The following is a 22,842-nucleotide window of genomic DNA, read 5'->3' as shown; positions in this document are numbered from 1 at the left end:
TAAAGTTTAAGTTTTCCTACAGCTAAATTATTATAAAAATAAAGATATTACAATCCATTCCTAGCAATAAAAAAGTTAAATAAAAACAATAACTTTGTGGAGGAAGGAAAGAGAATGTCTGGTAAGTTTAGCTGGCAATTCAGGTAAGTCTTAATATGTGTCTTTTGATGACTCATAAGTATTCTTGACTAGATTCCAATCTGACAAATGAAGAAACTACTGGTAACACCATTTATCTTTAGTACTGAAATGCTTGATTTTTTTTCAAGGTAGGAGACTATATAATGAAAAACAATCTATAAATAGCAGGTTAAAATAAGGAAAGATGTATAATTGATAGCATATTGCTTCTCAACAGGTAGGAGAGGCTAGAGGGAGGGAAAAAAAATCTGGAATTCAAACTTTTTTATTTTTTAAAAGAATGTTTAAAAAAAAAAAGGAAAAAGAGGCAGCCATGACAGTAAATAAAAAGCTTGCCTCAGAGTCTGAAACCCTGTGTTCTTCTGATACATACTGCCAACATATGATCCTGGGCAAGTCACAACTTCTAAACAACCCAGGAGACTCTCTAGAGTTTGGAAAGACAGGTGCCAATCCAAACTGGTAGAGGCCATTTCCTCATAATTAGTTCACTACACCAGTGAAATCACAGATCTGTTTATTTTTTTTAAAGTAATTTTCCATACCCTTTTATACAAGTTTCTAAATAGCTACATATAATTCCTGCATTATCCAGAATATTTTAAAATGCCAACATATGAAGCAAACTGCCCGGTGCCTATCCAATTCAAAATCCCTATTTTTCTTTCCCAAAGAAATATAGGGAATGAGTTTGCAACTAAAAACAAAATTATCTTGCTAATAGGTGCTAAGTTGCTTACTTGCTAACTACCAGGCAAGTAGAGAATGCAACAGACTTAGATCAAGAAAGCCTGAATCCAAATTCTACCTCGAACACTAAACAATCCATTTCACTTCTTTCAGACTCAGTTTCTTCATTTGTAAAATGAGGACACATAGCTACCAGGGTTGTGAGAATCAGATAACATGTAAAACATATATGTAAAACATTTTGCAAACCTTAACATTCTCATTCTCTCTCTCCCCCCTCCCTCCCTATAATAATAATAATAATAATAGTTATTATTGTTGTTGTTATTACTAAGACCTGTCTGAATATAATCAAGGGCAGGGGTTGGCAAACTAAGGTCACTTTGGTCCACTGTCCTTTTCTCTATATAACCCAGAAAGCTGAGTGTATTTTGCAATTTAAAATACAGTATTATTGTATTTAAAGGTAGAAGATTTGGCCCTTGTGCTATATGTAGTTTGCCATGTTCTATATTATCACCAAGTATTTTATTTCTATATCAAACTGATAGTGGCTAACCTATAAATATTTTTTTAAAAGATAATAGAACATCTACATCTTCTGAAAAATATGCTGGCAGATTATGAATTTCTCGTTTTCTTCTTTTTTGAATTTCTCATCTTCAGGAGAAACAACTAAATATATACTCCACCATATTTCAGGTAATAAGTAATCATATTCTGACAGATCAAGAGAAAAAAGAATACAAGAAAGGGTATGGGGGGCAGCTAGGTGGTGCAGTGGATAGAGCACCGGCCCTGGAGTCAGGAGTACCTGAGTTCAAATCCGGCCTCAGACACTTAACACTTACTAGTTGTGTGACCCTGGGCAAGTCACTTAACCCCAACTGCCTCACTAAAAAAAGAAAAAGAAATCATTGGTATGTATAACCCATATGTGATTGTTTAAAAAAAAAAGGAAAGGGTATGGAATAATGGAGTGGTATCCTAGTTAAAATTCCTTTGCCTCCTAAGTTTTGGAAACTTTCAAAGTTTTTTAATATTATAATTGAAGTTTTAAAATGTGTATCTTACTAAAACTGTTCATTTCAATGATGAATTTTTATGAGAACCAAGTAGTTTAGTGTTAGAAACATTTTGCTTAAAGTGTAAGAAAACAAATAAGATAGGATAAATTGCAATAATCACAAAATTAGTACCAACATATTGATTAGAGAATGGCTAAACAAACTGCACGTGAAGTAATGGAAAATCACTGCACTATAAGAACTAAATATGGAAAATCCAGAGAACAGGAATAAAACAAAATGACACAAAATAAAGTAAGTAGATATTCTCTGGTATTTTGTCTGCCCAAAACAGTTTTCCTAAAATGAAAAATCAATATGAAACACTAGATATAACAATGTGAGCATACAGTAGATGCTTAATAAATTTTTGTTGAAAATGAATCTGATTTTCTAAACTCTAACTGACATGACCATACTAAATTCTTTTCTCAAATTCAGAATAAATCAGTAACAGATCCTTCTTCCTACTCTGGCTTTATTCAATATTCATTATTTTCATGGTTCAGTAAGAAAAAGAAATGGCAAATTATAAGATATGAAGCTTAGATTTTATTAAAGATGCATTGAGTTAAAAAGCAAGCTTAGAATTGGAGCCGACAGATTTTCAGGACAGTTTCTCTATGAGCAAATCAATCCATGATCCTTTTCCAGCAACCCATTAGTGCCAACTATCTGAAATGTATGAAGCAGACAGGGACACATATATATATATATATATATATACTGCCTCTTCAAATGAAACATTGCCAAGTCCAGATAGTAGAGGTATTTTTTTGTTGTCATTTAAAATAGCAGTGTGGTACAGTGGAAGAGCCCTGAATATGGAATCATAAGATCTGGATTTGTTTGTACATTGGGCATCACCTATATAACTCTGGACAAATTCACTTTCTGGGTTTCAGATTCCTCATCTATAAAGCGATGGCACTGGAATAGATGATCTCTAAGATCCTATGATCTATCATCAGTGGTTGCTAGGCTAAGAGAGTCATCTAATGCCTGAAAACCCTCAGAAGGAAATCCTAAAGAGTTAGGCAGCTAGATGGCACAGTAGATAAAACACCAGCCCTGGACTCAGGAGAACCTAAGTTCAAATCCAGCCTCAGACACTTGACACTTACTAGCTGTGTGACCCTGAGCAAGTCATTTAACCCTCACTACTCCACCAAAAAAAAAAAAAAAAAAAAAAGAGTTGGGCAGTAGAAAGATTTATATGAACTGATGTATAGTGAAGTGAACAGAACCAGGAGAACATTATGCACAGAAACAGCAATATTGTTTGAAGAATGACTTAGCTATTCTTAGCAATACAATGATCCAAGACAATCCCCAAAGGATTCATGATGAAGCATACTATCCACCTCCAAAGAAAGAACTGATATTGACTAGACATAAACTAAAGCATGCTATTTTTCACTTTCTTTCATTTTTTTCTTTTATTCAAGTTTTCTTATACAAAATGACTAGTATGGTAATATTTTAAATAATTGCACATGTACAATCTATATCTGATTGCTTGTCACCTCAGGGAGGGGGGAGGAAAGGGGAAAGGGATAGAATTTGGAACTCAAAACTTTAAATAAAAATGTTTTATTATCCAAAAAGAAAAAAAACACTTAAGGCAAAGGCTATGGAAAAAGTCAATAGTTCTTTCTTTGTATAGGATTAGGTTTAAAGACTGGTCTTTTCTCTGCATTATCACTCCTCACATTTATTAAGCACTTACTATACACCAGGCTCTTTGTTAAGCCCTGGAGAAACAAATAAAGGGGGAAAAAATAGTCCCTCCTCTCAGGGAGACAAGAGGCAAACTATTATATATAAACAAGAAATGTACAGGATAAATTGGGGGTAATCTCAGACGGAAAGCACTAGGACTTTGGTTGAGCCTTTAAAGAAGCAAGGGAGGTAGAAATAGAAACAGAGAGCATCCCAGGCACGAGGGGACAATGATAGTGAAAACTATCAAAGTCAGGAGATTCTTGTGTGTAAAAGGACAGCCAGGAGGACAGTATTCCTTGGATCCCAGAATACATGAAGGGGAATAAGTGTAAGAAGACTAGAAAGGTAGGAAGGAGACAGATTAAGAAAAGGATTTCATACTTGATCGTGTGGGTAATAAGGGACCTCTGGGGTTTATTGAATAAAGGGATGACATGGTCAGAATTCCATTTTAAGAAAATCAATTTGACATCTAAGTAGAAGATGTATTGGAATAAAGAGACAAATGAGGCAGAAAAAACAACCATTAGACTATGGCAATAATTTAAACACTGAGGAAATAACCAGGGTGGTTGCCATGTCAGAGGTGAGAAGCAGGTGTAGGCATATAGTAACATATATTCAAAAACCAGTAAACAAGCTTTTTGAAATGACATTTTACATTTGAGGAATCTCTCTGAAACCTAAGACAGCATTTCCCAATATCCTTCTTATCTTTTACTGAGGCATTTATTCAACAAAATAAAACTTTACTTAATTCATTCCAAAAATTTGGAGCTTGTGATAATTCAGGCTTGAGTCTCTTAAATAAAATTCAAATTTCTCAGCCTGGCATTTAATTCAATTCAATTACTATTTATCAAGAAGTATTTTAGCCATTGTTAGATGTAAGAGACACAAAGACAAAAACAAAACAGTCTCTTCCCTCAAAATGGATGCATTGCACTGGGAAGTGGGAGAAATGACAATAGAAAGGATCTTAGCTAGGGATCTTGGTAGAAAAAAGTCTTTCTTACAGTGTTTCTTCTATTATTTTTCAAAACCATAACTTTTCAGACACAAACACTTTAATGAAAAAAGGAGGCAGCATGGTAGTGCGTACAGTGGATCAAGGGCTAAATCAGAAGTCACTTAACCAGTTATATGATTCTGGGCAAATTATTTAACCTCTATCTGCCTCTGTTTCCTCATCTATAAAATAGGAATGATAATAATAGCACCTACCTCCCAAGGTGGTTGTGAGGGTAAAATAAAATAATATTTGTAAATCACTTTGCAAAACATAAACCACTATATAAATGCTGGATGATGATGATGATAAAGGTACTCTAACCTCCACACTGAACACATTATAACACTGATTTTGTATTTTATCCTTGAGTCAACAGGAAGCTAATGAAGGTTTCTGTGCAGGCTAGTACCACAGTTAAAACATGTTGAGATATGGGCACCTATGTGGTAGGTATATTAGAAAGGGAAGAGATTGGAAGCAGGAAGATCAATTAGGGCACTATTATAATACTCCATGAAAGACTGGACCCACAATAGGATGGTAGCTTTATGACTGGAGAGAAAATAAATGTAGGAGATATTGCAGAGCCAGAATTAGCAGGATTTGGCAACTAAGTAAGGATGACTCCAATGATCTGGAAGAATGAGAAAGTAGCAGTGACACTTATGGAAACGGGGAAATTTAAAAAAGGAAGACGTTTACAGTTTATTTAATATCTATCTGTTATTTTGGTGGCATGAAGAAAACAAAGCACACACAATCCAAAACATAGCTCCAACTGCAAACATTTGCCTAATATTATCCTTCACAGGAGATGCTAACTAATAATAAACATGAATTTCACCTCTCCTTTCTTGTAACCATTTTTTTTTTTGTTAAAAGCTTATCTATCTAATGTAATTAGAACATATCCTCTGTAACCTCTAAACAAAGTTCTGGATAATAGGACAATAAGTATTTAATGACCACTTACAAGAACTAGGCAGTTATCTAAAACATTAAGAGCTACCATGAGACTTGAGAAAATTCATCTCACAAAAAAACAACATTCAAAATCCAATTTGCTTCAATTAAACATTTTGTCCTAAATAAAATATACTTCACAATTTCTTTGTTAGGATAACAACTAAAAGGAAAAGGTTACACACAGGAAACAAAGTTATTAAATAAGCATAACTATAATGAATGTTTGAATGAATGGTCATTTAACAAATAATCTAGTCAGTATCATAATCACCATTACCAAAATTTGAGGTAGCCACTTTAAGTAATCTATAGTTACTTAACAGTGGTTGTACCTTAGTAAATAAAAAATTCAAGTATATATTACAAAATAAAATATGTAAGAAAACCAAAAAGAGGTTAAATATTATATTTTTACCTGGGGTTTCCTCGTAGTGCAGCATGGTGTAGAGCATTAAACCCATTGTTGTTTGTGATTGTAACATCTGCCAGAGCTTCTAGAAGGACTGCAAGGATATCATCACGTTTTTTACTTATTGCGTCATGGAGGGGTGTATCACCTTCAGAATCCTTAATAGATAAATTTTTTAAAAGGTTACAGATTCATTTATAACCTCGTACTTAATGACTTTACAATATTATGACTATTAAAGACCCAATTATTAAATTAATAGAAAGCATGAAAAGATCATATTCCACCTGTCATTAATGTAATATTTTCAACATACAGTATCTAGAAATGTTTTTTTAAAGTTTCAGATAGATACTTTACCTTACACAAAAATCATATTTCATTAATAACTGTCACAATTAGTAGAAGTATATTACAGGGGCGGCTAGGCGGCGCAGTGGATAGAGCACCAGCCCTGGAGTCAGGAGTACCTGAGTTCAAATCCGGCCTCAGACACTTAACACTTACTAGCTGTGTGACCCTGGGCAAGTCACTTAACCCCGACTGTCTCACATAAAACAAAACAAAACAAAACAAAACAAAAACCCCAAGAAGTGTATTACAGAAGGGTCGAAACAATGAAAAAAATCAAGAGGAAATGAAACAAGAACTAGTGATACATCTTAATCAATAGCAAAATATGAAATGGAAAGTCTAATTGACAATAAGAAAAAGGGCCCACTAAGAACAGTATTTCCCCTATCTGTACTACCTTTAAAATCTCTATCAAATTTGTATCTTCTTGGGGCAGCTAGGTGGTGCACTGGATAGAGTACCGGCCCTGGCGTCAGGAGTACCTGAGTTCAAATCTGGCCTCAGACACTTAACCCCAATTGCCTCACAAAAAAGAAAAAAGAAAAATTGTATCTGCTCTAGGCCTACTAGCACTGCCCTAAGTCCCCATCATTAATCCACCTTAGATCAGTTGTTACCCCTAATACAATCAACCTGAAGCCATCAAAAAGATGTCTTTTTCAACTATGTATATATGTATAATTCTAACTGCCTGGCTATACCTGAGTTATGTCCAAAGCCCTCCAAATCTCTACAAAACTCCTATAATCACTTCTCTCTTCCACAGACTAACAAAGAGCAGTATCACAGATCCAGAGTTGGAAGAGACTTCAAAAGCCATCTAGTTTAACCCCTCCACATTTTAAAGGTGAGGTCACTGAAGTAGGAGGAGGTGGGAAGGTAGGGTGCTATACCCTTATATGTACAGTAAGCATCAGAGGCTGAATTTGGTGCCCCAGTACTCTGACTACAGAACAAATGTTCTTTTCACTGTACTGTATACTCTCCTATTGTATGAACCTTGCCACATAAAACTGTAGCATCTCTATCTTAATGGTGCTTTTACCCACATTCAATTAAATAAATATTTATTAAGTTCCTATTACATACTAACCCAGTTTGAGACTCTAGGTATGCTAGGATGAAAAGCAACATAATCCCTGGCCTAAAGAAGCTACAATCTAATATAAAGACAAATAATATATTCTATAAAGGGGCAGCTAGGTGGTGCAGTGGATAGAGTACCAGCCCTGGATTCAGGAGTACCTGAGTTCAAATCTGACCTCAGACACTTAACACTTACTAGCTGTGTGACCCTGGGCAAATCACTTAACCCCAATTGCCTCACCAAAAAAAAAAATATATATATATATATAAATATATATATTCTATAAATCAGACTTTGAGAAGTACAAAAAGAGGTTAAAAAACATGGCACGAGAACTCTCCCTCTCGTTCTGCTGTGTACATGGCAATGTTTTTTTTCTTTTCTCATTGTGTATTTAAGTTTAAAATTTTAAAAAGCATGGCATGAGAGATAAGTGAGGAGCTTCTGCTTCTAGGTAGAGGGCACAAGAAAGGCTTGGAGTTGGTACCTGAACTGGGTCTTGAAGGGAGAGAAGAATTTCAAGGCAAGAGATTGGGGTAAGGATAGGGAGGTATGGAAAATGGCCTGCACAAACGGATAGATCATGGGATTTTAGAGCTAGAAAAGATGTTAAAGATTATCGAATCTAACCCTCTGGTTTTAATGGTGGGAAAGCTCAAGTAGAAAGTTACACTGGTGGGTTGAGCTGGAATGGAGAACAGATACAGAGAAAAGACTAAAAGAGCAAGTCAGATTTCAAAGGGCTTCAAAAGTTTTTCAATTCAATTAAAATGAAACTGAAGCACTTATTATAAGCACCTACTAGTATAGACACTGTTATACAACAGGGATACAAAGACATACACAGAATAGTCCCTGCCCTTAAGGAACTACTGGGAGAAATGCAACGTGTACAAAACTAAATTCAAAATATTTTAAGGCAAGAGGTAAGGAGGGGATCAAGGAAGGCTTCATGAAAAAAGGTCTGAGGCTCGGGGAAGCAGAGACTGGAATGGAGAGGAAGAGACTGGGCAAAAGACAATCAAGTAAAGGAAGAGACATACATAAGAGAAATTGTGGAGACAGAACTGACAAGATTTACAAATGACTGGATACAGAAATTATGGGAAAGACAAGAGTCAAGGATGACTCCAGAAGTTACAAACATGGCTAACTGGGATGGTAGTAGCCTTAAAATAAACATGGATGGGGCAGCTAGGTGGCACAGTGGATAAAGCACTGGCCCTGGATTCAGAAGTACCTGAGTTCAAATCCGGCCTCAGACACTTGACACACAAAAAATAAAAAATTAAAATAAAATAAAATAAACATGGAAATTTGAAGAATGGGTATCGTTAGAGGGAAAGAGAACTAGTTCTGTTTTGAACATGTTGAATGTGAGGTGCTGGTCTAGGTAGAAGTGTCCAGCACATAGTTAGTGATAAAGCGTCAAAACTCAATAAAAAAGATTAAGGCCTGGACATATAGGGCTGAGAGTCATCTGGATGGAGGTGATAAATGACAATGATCATAAATTAGGAAAAGCACTTTGCCAAAAGCATGAAAAAATAACCAGAAGTAAGAGGCTGATTGTAGAAAGATCAGCTCACAGGCCATGAAGGTAGTTGAGATGAGAAATAATAAAAGTATAAAACAAGGAGGGAGATGGAAAGGAAAGGACAGGTACAAGATAACTGGAAGAAAAATCTGTAAGACTTGGTGAATATTTAAAGTACAGAGACCAAAAAAAGACAAACAATGTTTCTAAGTCCTGAGCTGAGTTAGGTGATTGAGAAAGTGGTAGAGTCATAAATAGGAATAAGGAAATTAGGCAGGAACTGCAGATAGACAATGAATAGGGTCCAGAATTCAACCATTTAAATTAGCACGTCAGTAAATTAGGAGAAATGAGGATAGGTAAAACCTGGGAAATGTTCAATGTTTTTAATCATCCTACACTGTTCACTATACAAAAGCCCCCATATAACACCAATATTCTATCTCTGAAGTAAATATAGCTCTGAAACATGGAACATTGTAACAACTAAAGAATTTAAATTACAAATAATTTAAATAGAATTTAAAGGTCGATAAAAAGGCAATGGTGAGGGGCAGCTAGGTGGCACAGTGGATAGAGGACCAGCCCTGGATTCAGGAGGACCTGAGTTCAAATCTGGCCTCAGACTTACTAGCTGTGTGACCCTGGGCAAGTCACTTAACCCCAATTGCCTCACCCAAAAAAAAAAAAAAAGGCAATGGTGGACTTTGGTAGACTGTATGTAGCATGTTGTTGCCAAGAGTGACCAAATAAAAAAATGTGGCATAAAAGGCAACCATTAAGAATATGAATATAGGTGGCAGCTAGGTGACGCAGTGGATAAAGCACCGCCCCTGGATTCAAATCTAGCCTCAGACACTTGACACTTACTAGCTGGGTGACCTAACCCTCATTGCCATCCCCCTCCCCCAAATAAATATGCAAAGAATAAAAATAATAATATGACTATAGGGTTTGCTTTGGAGCCAAGATGATGTGGGTTCAAATCCCACCCCTGACATATAATAGCTGTGTGACCCTAGAAAAGTCACTTAACCTCTTAATACTCTAAGTAACTTGCTGCTGCTTCTTTTTTTTAAGTTTGGAGGAATCTATTATTCATGTCCCTGCTAAGAGCCTTGCAGGCCCAAAATAGCTTCCAGAGACTTGCAGTGACCTAAATCAGGCCTCAGGAAAGAACTCACCAAAGCCCAAAAGGGAGGGCCCAGCTCTATACCACAATAAACACCAATTCTGGGCTTTAACCCAGAAGCAGCCAGGACCACAGCAGCACCTTCACTTCAGAAGGTTCCTTCAATTTCAATCCTTTTTCTCCCCCAAATCTTTCCTGCAGGCACCCCTTTTTGCTGCTTTGGTAGTAGGGGAATGGAGGTTTGGGTATGTATGCACAAGTGTGACCAGCTGAAACTCAACTGTCCTCAATACCAGTGGCCACCAGTCTTTCCCCAAGGTCTCACAACTGTGTTTAGAGAAAGAATAATGATTTATGCCCACCCCAAGTCCCGGCAGAAAAGAAAATCCTTGTCAAGAAAATGAATCAAAGTCTCTTTCATCTTCCTCCTTTCTGGAGGTAGGAAACCAGTGAGTCCTTTCCCTTTTCTTTCCATTTTTTCAGCAGGTTGGAGGATGAAGCTTGTGATGAAGATGGGAACGCTCCTTTGGCACCAATCACTGGGCTTAGGAAACACTGTACCCATGCTGAGGAACGTGTACACACTCTCTATTACCCACTGGAAGAGAGGTGACTGCCCCTGAGCTCAGTAAGAGTTTGCTTAGAGAGACAGGGAGGGCTTAGTAACCTTAGGATAATGGGTAGTAGGCTGGGAAGGCTGTGTAAATGTGTTATTTATTTTTACTTTATTAATAAGGAAAGTCCTCGGGGGCAGCTAGGTGGCACAGTGGATAAAGCACTGGCCTCGGATTCAGGAGGACCTGAATTCAAACCCAGCCTCAGACACCTGACACTTACTACCTGTGTGACCCTGGGCAAGTCACTTAACCCTCATTGCCCTGCAAAAAAACAAACAAAAAAGGAAAGTCCTCAAATATTTCTTCAGCCCTGGCTGCTTACTGCAGAAACAAAAGAAAGTTCAGAATCTGGAGTATGTACACATGTGTTCGTCTGTGTATATGTGGAGGGGGGACAGGGAGGAGTATGATTTTTTAAGGAAAATTAAATATATTTGTGTGTAGGAAGATAACTGCATGTAGGCAGAATACACAGACACTTCAATGCCACAGACTCCACCATCTATTTCTCTGTTCTAATGTCCCTAATCAGAGATGTGGAAGAAGTCATTTCCAGAGTCTCTGAGGTCTGTCCCAATCCACCAGCCAAGCAACCGCAGCTCCTACCCAATTGCCAGGGGAGGGTTTGAGAGATCCATCCTCTCTGATCCTTGAATATGCTCCTTCCCTCCAACTTAGGGAAAAGAATGAAATACTGAATAAAACCTACGGGGAAAGTTCTGGGCTAACTGTCTGTGACAAAGTGTATACATTCTCTCATGGCCAAATACATAGGATGAGAGTTTACTAAAGGGTTAATAGAGCTGCCTGTGCCTCCAAACAACTTTCAAAGACTATAAATGGCAGATAAGATGCTGACCTACATTGGTCAAGTAGTTTCCTTGGCGGGGGGTTCCCTACACCAATGAAATCACAGCTTTAATCCCTATTCTGTATATGTACACATCAAGTTTAAGACACATTCTTTTACCAGGTCAGAAAGTCAATGGATGCTTATTTCTACACACACACACACACACACAAACACCCCAAGAATAACTAGAAAAGGTGAACCAATCCTTGTATTCTTCATTTGTAAGATGGTGATAATAGGGGCAGCTAGGTGGCACGGTGGATAGAGCACTGGCCCTGGATTCAGGAGGACCTGAGTTCAAATCTGACCTCAGACACTTAATTACTAGCTGTGTGACCCTGGGCAAGTCACTTAACCCCAATTGCTTCACCCAAAAAAAAAAAAAAAAAAAGATGGTGATAATAGCACCCTTAATGCCTACTTCATATGGTTGTTGTAAAGATTCAATGAGAAAAAAGATGCATATAAACTATTTTATAAACCTTAAAAAGCTATATAAATGTCAGCTATTATTATTATACTTCAAGAATGTGAGACAACAGATGCATGCTAAATTTTTGGAAAAACATGAATAAGAACCTATAGGATGAGAAGAAAGGTTAAAAGGTTCATCAGTGGAAAAAGCACCTTCACCAAAGTTGTAACAGCATGTCATAGCACTTATTCCACATCAGGCTCTTCCCTTCTCTTGAGATCACCTTGCTCTGTTATTACCAGAGAGATGGGAAGTAACCAGTGGTTCCTGAGCACTGTGGGACAGGGTTTTGGGGATTTAGGTTCTGTTATTCCCCAGAGAAATGAACAATGAGTTCTTGAGGGCTATGACCAATAGCAATACTCAGTAGAAAACTTCTATACCTAAACATTATTACCTTAAGAATACACAAAAATCATTTTTCCCATTTGCTATGATTACTTTCTTGGGACTCTCACAATGAGTCTGGTGGTTCAAGAGGGCAACAAACAGGGTGTCAGACTGATATAATCACCTAACACTGGTGATAGAACCATACCATGCACCCAGGCAAGACTCTCTAAATTTTCTTTAACCACAAGAGAAAGTAGTAACAGTGAAATCAAGAAATTTCCTACCTTCTGAGGATGTCATTTATTCAAACCCTACATACACTCATTCTAGGTGATTCACATTCTTCCTTACCTCTACTCCTGTCCTGGCCTACTCCCAGAGAAATTCAAAATTACCAAGAAAAGAAAAAAAAATTTGAATGGCTAATTAGAGTGCTGGATTTGTAATCAGCAAGACCTAAGGTCAAACTCTGCTTCACACATTCATGAGCTGTGTGGTCCTAGGTCATTCACTTACTCTCAGTGAGTTTTAATTTCCTGATTTGTAAACTAGGGATAGCAGTAGCAGCTACTTTACAGAGCTGTTGTAAGGAAAAAAATGAAATACTATTTATAAAGCATTTTGAAAACCTTAAAGCTCAATATAAATTGGCTATTGTTATTATTCCAAATATTTCAAGATACAATATTATGTGTTCAATTGGTATTTTGACTTTTTGGTAAAAAACGACCAAATCCCTCCATTAAATGATCTTTCTTAAGTTTGACAAATTAAGGTGAACTCTCTGAGGCACGTAGCTGGGTAGTGCAGTGTAGATATTGTTGGAAGTCAGGAAGACTTGAGTTCAAATCTGACACACTAGCTGATTGGCCCTTAGCAAGTCACTTAACCTTTGTTTGCCCCAGCTTCCTCAACTGTAAAATGGGGATAATAATAGCACTTACTTCACATGGTAGTTGTGAAGATGAAACAAATATCTGTAAAACATTCAGCCCTAGGAGCACCTAGGTGGCACAGTGGATAGAGCACCAGGCCTGGATTCAGGAGTGCCTGAGTTCAAATCCGGCCTCAGTCGCTTAACACTTACTAGCTGTGTGACCCTGGGCAAGTCACTTAACCCCAATTGCCTCAACAAACAAAACAAAACAAAACAAAACAAACAAACATTCAGCCCAGTGTCTGGAATAAAGTAGGGACTATATAAATGCTTATTCCTTTCCCTTACTCTTTAAAAAGGAAAAGTAACAACAACAAAAGCACAACACAGGGTAAAAATCAATATGACATACAATGATGGCCCAAAAACTGATTTTCTTTTCCTTTTGCTTACCAAAGAAAACAAGAACCAAATTAGAATTGCCAATTTGACAATTTTAGTCATAGCTACAAATAAAATTCAAAGGAAAGAAGCTTATGCATTTTATAAGAAAAGTATGAATTTTAGTTAAGATCAGAATCTGATAAGGGCAAGGAAAATGCAAAAAGATTCAACTAAAAACAAGAATTGAAAGAAAAAAAAGTCCTTACTAGTCCTTTCTGCTCAGATGGATAAAGTCCTACTATGTAAACAATGACTAGAGGGTGTGATGTTATAAAAAGCACAATCAAGAACTGCAGTGATTTTATAAGAAAAACCCAAATTCAAGTAGGTTGATCAAGATAGTTCACTGATCATTTTGATCTGCTTAGAAGAAGTGAGTTTTTTATTTGGGACTTTTAAGGCATCTCTAATTGGAGGATATGGACACGTCCATTGGTCTGCATCGGGTCTCAGTGATTCAGGAAGAATCCATTGGTTCAATCTGCTGGGTTGGGGTCACCCTTTAATAAGATATCTATAGAAGACAGCTAACAGATGGTTTTTACTTTTTTTTTCTTTTCTGAACACAAGAGGCTAGGTACATGAGAATGAACTTTAATCCCTGGGAGGTACCCATGCACCATCATAGTATCCCAAGGGCTACGGCATCTCAGAACCAGAGCTGACAGCAGCCAGATATGATAGATAATAATTATATGTTGCTGGATCAAAAACCTTTATAATCCGGGCAGCTAGGTGGCGCAGTGGATAAAGCACCGGCCCCTGGATTCAGGAGTACCTGAGTTCAAATCCAGCCTCAGACACTTAACACTTACTAGCTGTGTGACCCTGGGCAAGTCACTTAACTCCAACTGCCTTACCGGGGGGAAAAAAAAAAACCTTTATAGTCACGGTATCATGGGAAGGCAGTGATAGAGGCATATGTACTCCACACCATGAAGAACAGGACCAACAAGATTCAAGTGCTGAGAGATCCTGAATTCATTTTTATAAATCACATCACTGTCTGATAAAAGGTGCAAGGTTTTAAATACTTTTCAAAAAACTTCAGCAAACCTACTCTAGACATTCTGTTAATGTATCCTAAGAGAAATACTATATTCTAAGACAAACTATTTGCCAATTTTATTATATATTCCTCATTCTATTTTCATTTCACACCTTTCTAAAACTTTATAGAAATAAATCTAAAAAGAATAGATTATTTACTATTAGAATCTAAGATAATCATTTTATGAAGATTTTAGCTATACCTAAGGAAATGTTTTAAAACCCATTTTACCTGAAGACTTGGATGACAGCCAAAGTCCAATAATGTCTTCACAACTTGAAGGTGACCTTTATTCACAGCAATATGAAGCGGAGTCTGTCTGCGTTTGTTTCGAGCATTCAAATCTGCACTACCTCTGTGTAGCACTTCTATGACAGCACCTTCATCTCCAAAAGCTGCATGGTGAACAGCTCTATCTCCATCTTTATCCTAAACATTAAAAAAATTTAAAAATCTACATTAGGCAAATATTTTTTACAGAGAAAAGTAATCAAAATTTGCTAAAAAGTAAGCCAATAATGGCTTATAATGGAAAATGAAGTGCCACCATGTCTTAAAATTGGATTCTAACTTTGATAATTAAATTCCAAATATAAAAGGGCATCTAGAAACAGACACTGTATGTTTAAAGTGAAAGGCTATGTCATAGCAATACCCCCAAAGAATCATATTTTTAAATGCTGCCCTAATGATTTTAGATACATTCAGGAGAAAAAATGACCATTATTGCATGAAGAGTTGAAGTGATAAAAAGGGCATTTAAAAAAAAAAATTTAAGAGCACTAAACATACCATCTACCAAACAATTTCAGAGGAAAAAATTTGAATATTACCTCACGTTAAATAATGATGAAAAGCTGAATATAAATTAAAATATTTTAAGTACAGAAACTTTAAATAAAAACCCAATTAATCTTTTTATAAAGCAGAATCATTCTTTAATGAAGCCCAATGTATCTATTTGTAAAATTGAAATTTTCTACCTTAGGATGGATCACTTAAAAGGAAAGCATAAATGACAAAAAACATACCACAGAGAAGCCTCAGTTTCCCTGCTAGATATGGATAGAGAGATTATGTTTAATATGATTGTACATATATAACCTATATCAGCTTGCTTTCTGTCTGGGGGAGGGAGAAGGGAAGGGAGGGAGGGAAAAAAATTTGGAACTAAAAATCTTATGGAAACAAATGTTGAAAACTATCTCTACATGTAACTGGAAAATAATAAAATACTTTTATGACATGGATGGAAGAGACATTTCCAGCACAGTGCATTTACACTCCTATGTCACAAATTTCAACAGGAAATACTGAGACATATAGCTTGATACTTTCTCTAAAGTGCTTCCTCAATCTTTCCTTCTCTGTAAGTAAGGAGTATTGTCTCTTTTCACTCCCAACTACATAAAGCAACTGCAAATAACACCAAGTCAGATCACTGAGTAACAAACAGTAACTAAGCATTTTCCTGGACTCCTGACACCTCCTTCAGCCCATGCATGCATTCAGCTGCAAAATCTTGCTGTTTTTCTACCCTCCCAACTTATCTATCATCTTAGCTGTTCTCTCTGCTCATACAGCTATCCCTGTAGTTCAAATCCTCTCGTCACCTCTTACCTAGTTAATTGCAACAGTCTTTTAATTGGTCTCCCTACCTCAAGTTTCTGCCTACTTAGACCATCCTAAAATGCTCCTTAAACACAGATTTGACTGTCACTCCCCTACTCAACTATCACCAGTGGCTTCCTATTGACTCTAGGATCAAATATAAACTCCTCTGTTTAGCTTTTAAGACCCCTCACAACCTGGCCTCAATCTATTTTTCCAGCCTCAGTGGACATTACTCCTCCTCCTCACATTACACAATCCAGGCAAAATGGTGTTCTCTGATTCTCACACATGACACTCCATCTCTCTTTGCTTTTGTACTAGCCATGTCCAGTGCCTGGAATATGCTCCCAACCTGCTTCTGCCTCTTCTTTTAAGACACAGTATAAACATCTTTTTTTTTTTTGCATGAAGCCTTTTTCTTATTGCTCCTACTGCTAATGCCCACCCTCACAAACTACCTTGTACTTAACAACTTTGTATAAGTTTGTATGTTAACTTTATCGTTATTTATATATACATATGTACTCATTACGTCCCCATTAAAATGTAAGCTCCTTACAAGTAGGTATTTTGTTTTTTGCATTCTCAGCACAGTGCCTAACACATTATAAATGCTTCATAAAACTGCTAATTGACTAAAGATTGAAATATTTAATTTAGCATAGGCAGCTAGATGGTACAATAGATACAGTGCTGGGCCTAGAGTCAGGAAGACCTAAGTTCAATTCTGGCCTCAGACACTTACTAGCTGTACTGATGATGGGAAAGTTGTTTAAACTCTTCATGCCTCAGTTTCCTCATTAGGAAAATGGGGATAATAATAGGACTTACCTCCCAGTGTTGTTGTGAGGATGTGATATTCTTTGTAAAATGCTAGAAGACTATAACCAAGTTTCTTTTCTAGCTCCTCTGAGTTAGAGAGACCTTCTTGCCAAACCTTTTATAATTTCTATTGCTCTCTTGAGTAGTCACTTCAAATTCTCCAGGTGTAAAAATAAAGGTCAGTGGGGCAGCTAGGTGGCGCAGTGGATAGTACCGGCCCTGGAGTCAGGAAGACCTGAGTTCAAATCCAGCCTCAGACACTTAACACTTACTAGCTGTGTGACCCTGGGCAAGTCACTTAACCCCAATTGCCTCATCAAATGAATAAATAAAATAAAATAAAGGTCAGCATTAGGTCAAAGGACACACTGGAAGAAAGAACAATAATTGCCTTCTAAGGGGTCACTATCAAAAAATTAGGGATAGAGTCCCAACATCAAAATTTCCCTTAATCTAATAACCAAGAATTTATTTAAAATCTTCTTAAACATTTTTTTGCATTCTCATACAGTATACAATCTCTCTAGATGAATTTTAGACCCAATACAGTAATCCTGGGTTTTCATTCCATCTCAGAAATCCTTCTGTCATACTCTTGTTGACTCCCTAGCTCAAACCCAGACTTCTCCCCATCTCTAAAAATGAAATCCCACATCCCAGACCTAGAGCAGATGATTCTGTCTCCTACTTTCACCAAGTCTGAGGCCACTCAGCAGGGGCCTCCTCAACATCATGTTTCTGTTCCCTTCTACCTGAGAGGAAGAAGTGCCCATGTTCTTGCTAAGAGCATGTATACTTGTGCCACTGATTCCATTCTGTGATATCCCCTTAAAGACTTTGTTCCAACAGTTATTATTTCTCTCTCCCAGTCTCTTCATCTCTACTGACACCTTACAACATACCTACAAATATGCTTTGAAAAGGTCCAACCCTCAAAGTCCTGTTGTTCTTTCCCCCTTCATTCATTAACTCATTCATTCTCTTCCCTACCAAAGTTCTCACAAGCCAATTAAAACTATTTCCTTCACTTTCTCATCACTCAACTCTCTCCTTAAGCCCTTTCAATCAGACTTCCAACCCCTCTGTCAATTGTCATTTCTATCTCATGGTTCACCAATGACCAACTAGTTGTCAAATCTATGGTCCTTTTTCAGTCCTAATCCTTTGCATAAAGAATGAATTCCTGCCCATTCTTAAGAATCCAACTCAAATGTTTCCTTCTCAAAGAAGCCTTCCTTATACCCTCTAAATGATCACTAATGGCCTTTTCCCACCTCAAATACAGTATTTAGCCTAGTCTTCTCTTCTGTAATTATCATTACTATTTTTATAGTAATTTATGTAAGATGAAAAATAAACATGGTGTTCTGGAAAGACATCTATAAACCTAAAACTGATATATAAATGTGAGGTAATATTAAAACAGGAAAGGGTGCTGAATACAGAGTCAGGAGAAATCTGGGTTTGAATTCTGGCCCTGACACTCACTGTACTTACTGGTCATATAACTTGGCAGAAATCACAATCTCTCTGACCCTGTTTTCTCATCTATAAAATGAAAATAACACTTTTAATATCTCTTTTATAAAGTTGTTACAAGAGGAAAGCACTTTAAAAACCTTAAGGCACCATAAAACCATAAGTTTGCTAGGTTTTTACATTTCTGTGTTATATTGATTACTAATCTCTCAGCTCCATGAGAAAAAGCACCAGGGTTTGTCTACACTGTGATGTATGAGATTTACAGAGTGCTTGGATCTGGGCTATACAACTGCTTCTCTGAGCCCGTTTCCTCAACAAGAATAGGAGATTAGACTCCTCTCTAAGATCCCTTCTAGCTTGAGGAGTTACATAATAATGTGTTTCTGGAATTCAATTCTACAGCAGTATGTATATAAACACTAACTCTTACAGCAATTCAGTTTTGTGTCTTAAATAGCACTTGGTTAGAACCTAGTTGAACTTTTTTAAACAGCTAAACTATACGGTTTTTGTCCCACCTCACTTTATATCACAGTTAGTACTGCTTTCATTTCAGTTATAAGGGATATGGACAATTTGATGGGTCAAAAATTAGTATACAGGTAAACTATTCACAGTCCACAACAGTTCTACCTATATATTAAAAGGGAAATAATAATATGAAATCTTACTGTACTGAAAAGGAAAGGTAAATTCCAAGAGACAATTTCCCCTAAAGAGGAATAAGAAAGAATAATCATTTTATGCTTACCACTGCCCCCACCTCCTACCCCCATTAGACAATGAGCTTCTTGAGAGCAGGAACTGTTTTCTTGGGGGTTTTTTAGAGGATAAGAGGAGGAGTCTTAGCCCAGTGCTTAGAAAATGCTAAGCACTTAATAAATGCTTATTGCCTTGACTTTAAAAAAAATCAAAAGTGCTGATGGCCCTGAGGTGAAAATGAAAAACAAAAGTGATATAGCTACAGGAATAACAGCACATAATTCAACTATGTTCAACTATAATCTTATCTCACATGTGCTTATATTTTTGTTGAGACTAAGTTATTTAATTACCTCTGCTTCTACATCCACATTTTGCTTCAAGAGCAGTTTTAAAATGTCAACATGTCCATTCTGACTAGCAGCCTGCATGGCAGTGTGTCCAGCACATTGTCCATTTACCTGAAAAACAAAATAAATGTTAGTATATCCAAACATAATTCTAAATACCCAAAAGATATTATATGCAATGATCTCTAAAATTCTAAAATGTCAGTTATCTTCACATATCTGTGATTATATAAGTTAATTCATTTTTAGCAGCCACAAATTCAGTATGTATAGAGTATAAAGCAAAGTTGTATATACTATCCTTATTATTCCATTTGTATTATTAAATCTGAGCTATATTTCTATCAGAAAGTTCCTCCATGGGGTAGCTAGGTGGTACAATGGATAAAGCACTGGCCCTGGATTTCAGGAGGACCTGACTTCAAATCCGGCCTCAGACACTTGACACTACTAGCTGTGTGACCCTGGGCAAGTCATTTAACCCTCATTGATCCACAAAATAAAAAATAGAATTCATACTTTCAAGTCTCATCTTTTCTTCTTTGTTTAAATATGCTTTTGTTGATGGTTACTAAGTTTAAGAGTAATTTTTTTTAAGTTTTCAAATGGACTTAATAGAAAACTTTTGTTAATGAAGCGCTCTACCACATCGTGCTGGTCTGGCCATAATAATATCAAGAATAATGGGGGCTGAGATTCTATTTCCACACATGTTCACTTCTAGAACCTGAAATCAATTCCCCCTTTTTTTAAGTCATGCAAAATATTTCCGTATTAGTCAGGTTGTAAAAGAAAATAGACCCCCCCCCAAAAAAAAAAACTCAAAAAAAATAACAATTCCCTCTTTAAAAACAACAACAAAACCAACAAAAATTTGATAGTACAGCAGGGGAGCTATACTGAGCACTCTAGTTGCTTTTTAGGATAGTGACATGTTCCTAATAAATGTTTATTGACTGACTGCTTTTAGCTAGGTTTGCATTAGAAGGGAGCCGGTGTGAGTAAAATGTACAGGTATATCTTGCTTTAGCAAACAGATACATGCTAGAGAACTTTCCTGAAGAACAAATTGCATTTTTCCCATTGCCTTCTATTATAAAATGACATATTACAAATAAGCTCTAGAAAAAAATAAAAGGGGAGAAAAGAGGGGGAGAAAAACCTAATTACATTTCATAGGGTTTTTCAACTAAAAGCCAAAACAATTTATAAGCAAGCAAACATCCTCTTATCATGAGTTTTCCTTGCAGAAAACTATTGACTTTGTTGCCACAAACACTGTCTATGAGGTCATCTAGCCTAACTTTCCTCATAGGCAACTGCATCTTTGTGACAGTATCTATGAAAAGTTTAGTAAGGTTAAGAATCAGTTATGTCTGCTTAAACAGCAGATCCCTAGAATCACTCATTGAGGCATTATTATTGCTCTATGACCAAGAGAAAACTACTATGCCTCCTACTGTCACTTGTAACTGCTATCATTCCCTAAACCTTCAAGCAGCTATGATATTCCCCCAATCACTATTCTTCATATCATGATTACAGAAATGAAGCCAACAAAAGAATCTAATTATGACATACAAAGTGATATTCTTTGTAGTTAAGACTTAGTAAGAAGTAAATTCTTAGACTAATTACACTATAGGAACTCAAAATGTTTACAAAACTTTTATCCAAAAAAAAAAAACAAAAACAAAAACAAAAAAACAAAACTTTTATCCATCCCTTAAATTTGAGAGATTCAAATGAGTCATAACAAATATAATGAATGATTTTGTCATTTGCCATCAATACTAAAATAATTTCACCTAATGGCTATACTCTTAAATGTCCTAAACAGTGGGATGAGGACCCCTGGGGGACCAAGGAGTTATTGCAAGAGATATATGATTCCACATAAGCACTAAGTATTGTCATTTACTTATTTATTTAGCTCCATAAAAATATACATTATTTGTAATGGGGGTTTTATAAACAATTTTATGTTAACACTGCTTCCATTTTTCTAAATGGAAAACAAATTTCTTTGCCCTTCAGGAAAAAACTATGACATTTTCTTTTGACAAGATGCCCTTCCCAAAGTAGGCTGAGTTAGTATTTACTAAGATTTCATGAGGGCCTTCCTATGTAGATATACATTTTAGCTGATCAAATAAAAATGTCACAGTGGAACTGTGAAAGGGAATGAAAGGGAGAATACAGTCACTGGAATTTAGTCATTATCTATTTTCTCAATGGATGTTAATAATACAAATAATTGATAACTATAAAGCATTTTAACATTTGCAAGACACTTTTATAAACACTGAATCATCTGTTATAACTACTATTATGAGGGGAATCTAAAATTTTTTTAAGTTAAATGGGTGTTCTACCTGAAAAAGTTGGGAACCATGGATCTATACCAACTGTTTGAAGAAAACTGAAAAGGCAAGATTTGAAAAATATAATTACTTAGTTTCTATGAGCAAGTTTATATCTTGCTTTTTGGAAAACATCAGAGTCCTGAATGCCTTATCATGACAGAATCAAAAGAATTTAAGAGTCGGAACAGAGCTCAGTGGTTCTTCCCCTTAAAAATTTTACTCCATGGAATTCTACCTATTTTTTTCCTCTGAATCTTTTGAAATCTCCTTTTCTAAATCCTAGGGTATATGTCAGACTATTTCTGGATTTCCTCTTCTCTATCCAGGAGATGACCACTATCTAGGAAGCATGGCCAGTTCCTCCACTGACTCCCTTTATTTCCATCCCAGCAATCAGTACCACCTTGTTAGTGAGAATCAGATGCAGAATACAATTTCCCACTGCTAGTTCCTTCACCTTTTGAAAGATAAAATTATCATCAAGACAAGTCAAGAAATTATAAGCTACTTTGCTTTTGGCAGAAAGAGAAAGCCTCAAAAGTTCAAATAACTAAAGTCCCCCCACCATTACTACTAGATCGTGCCCCAGAGTCAGGCTAGTAATCCATTTCCCAAACTCCTCTTCTATTTTCTCTTTCTGTCCCTGTCTTCTGTTCTATAATCCAAGGATATAAACACTACTGATTCTCCTTCCACTTAGTTTCATCCAAATGCTCTCCACTATGCTTCTCCCTTT

The 22,842-nt window shown here is 36.4% G+C and overlaps 1 protein-coding gene across 1 annotated transcript in view; it reads right to left on the bottom strand.

The window, feature by feature from the left end:
* MIB1 (MIB E3 ubiquitin protein ligase 1) overlaps positions 1-22,842 on the bottom strand; it is a 168,144-nt gene that overhangs the window by 74,977 nt on the left and 70,325 nt on the right. The window contains 3 exon segments of the mRNA XM_043979477.1: positions 6,017-6,168; positions 15,002-15,199; positions 19,744-19,851. Of these exon segments, the coding sequence (XP_043835412.1) occupies positions 6,017-6,168; positions 15,002-15,199; positions 19,744-19,851 (458 nt within the window).

The sequence above is a fragment of the Dromiciops gliroides genome, chromosome 1, assembly GCF_019393635.1.
Source record: "Dromiciops gliroides isolate mDroGli1 chromosome 1, mDroGli1.pri, whole genome shotgun sequence".
Lineage (NCBI taxonomy): Eukaryota > Metazoa > Chordata > Mammalia > Microbiotheria > Microbiotheriidae > Dromiciops > Dromiciops gliroides.
Note: the sequence above shows the minus strand (reverse complement) of the source record. Positions and strands in the feature narration are given on the sequence as shown.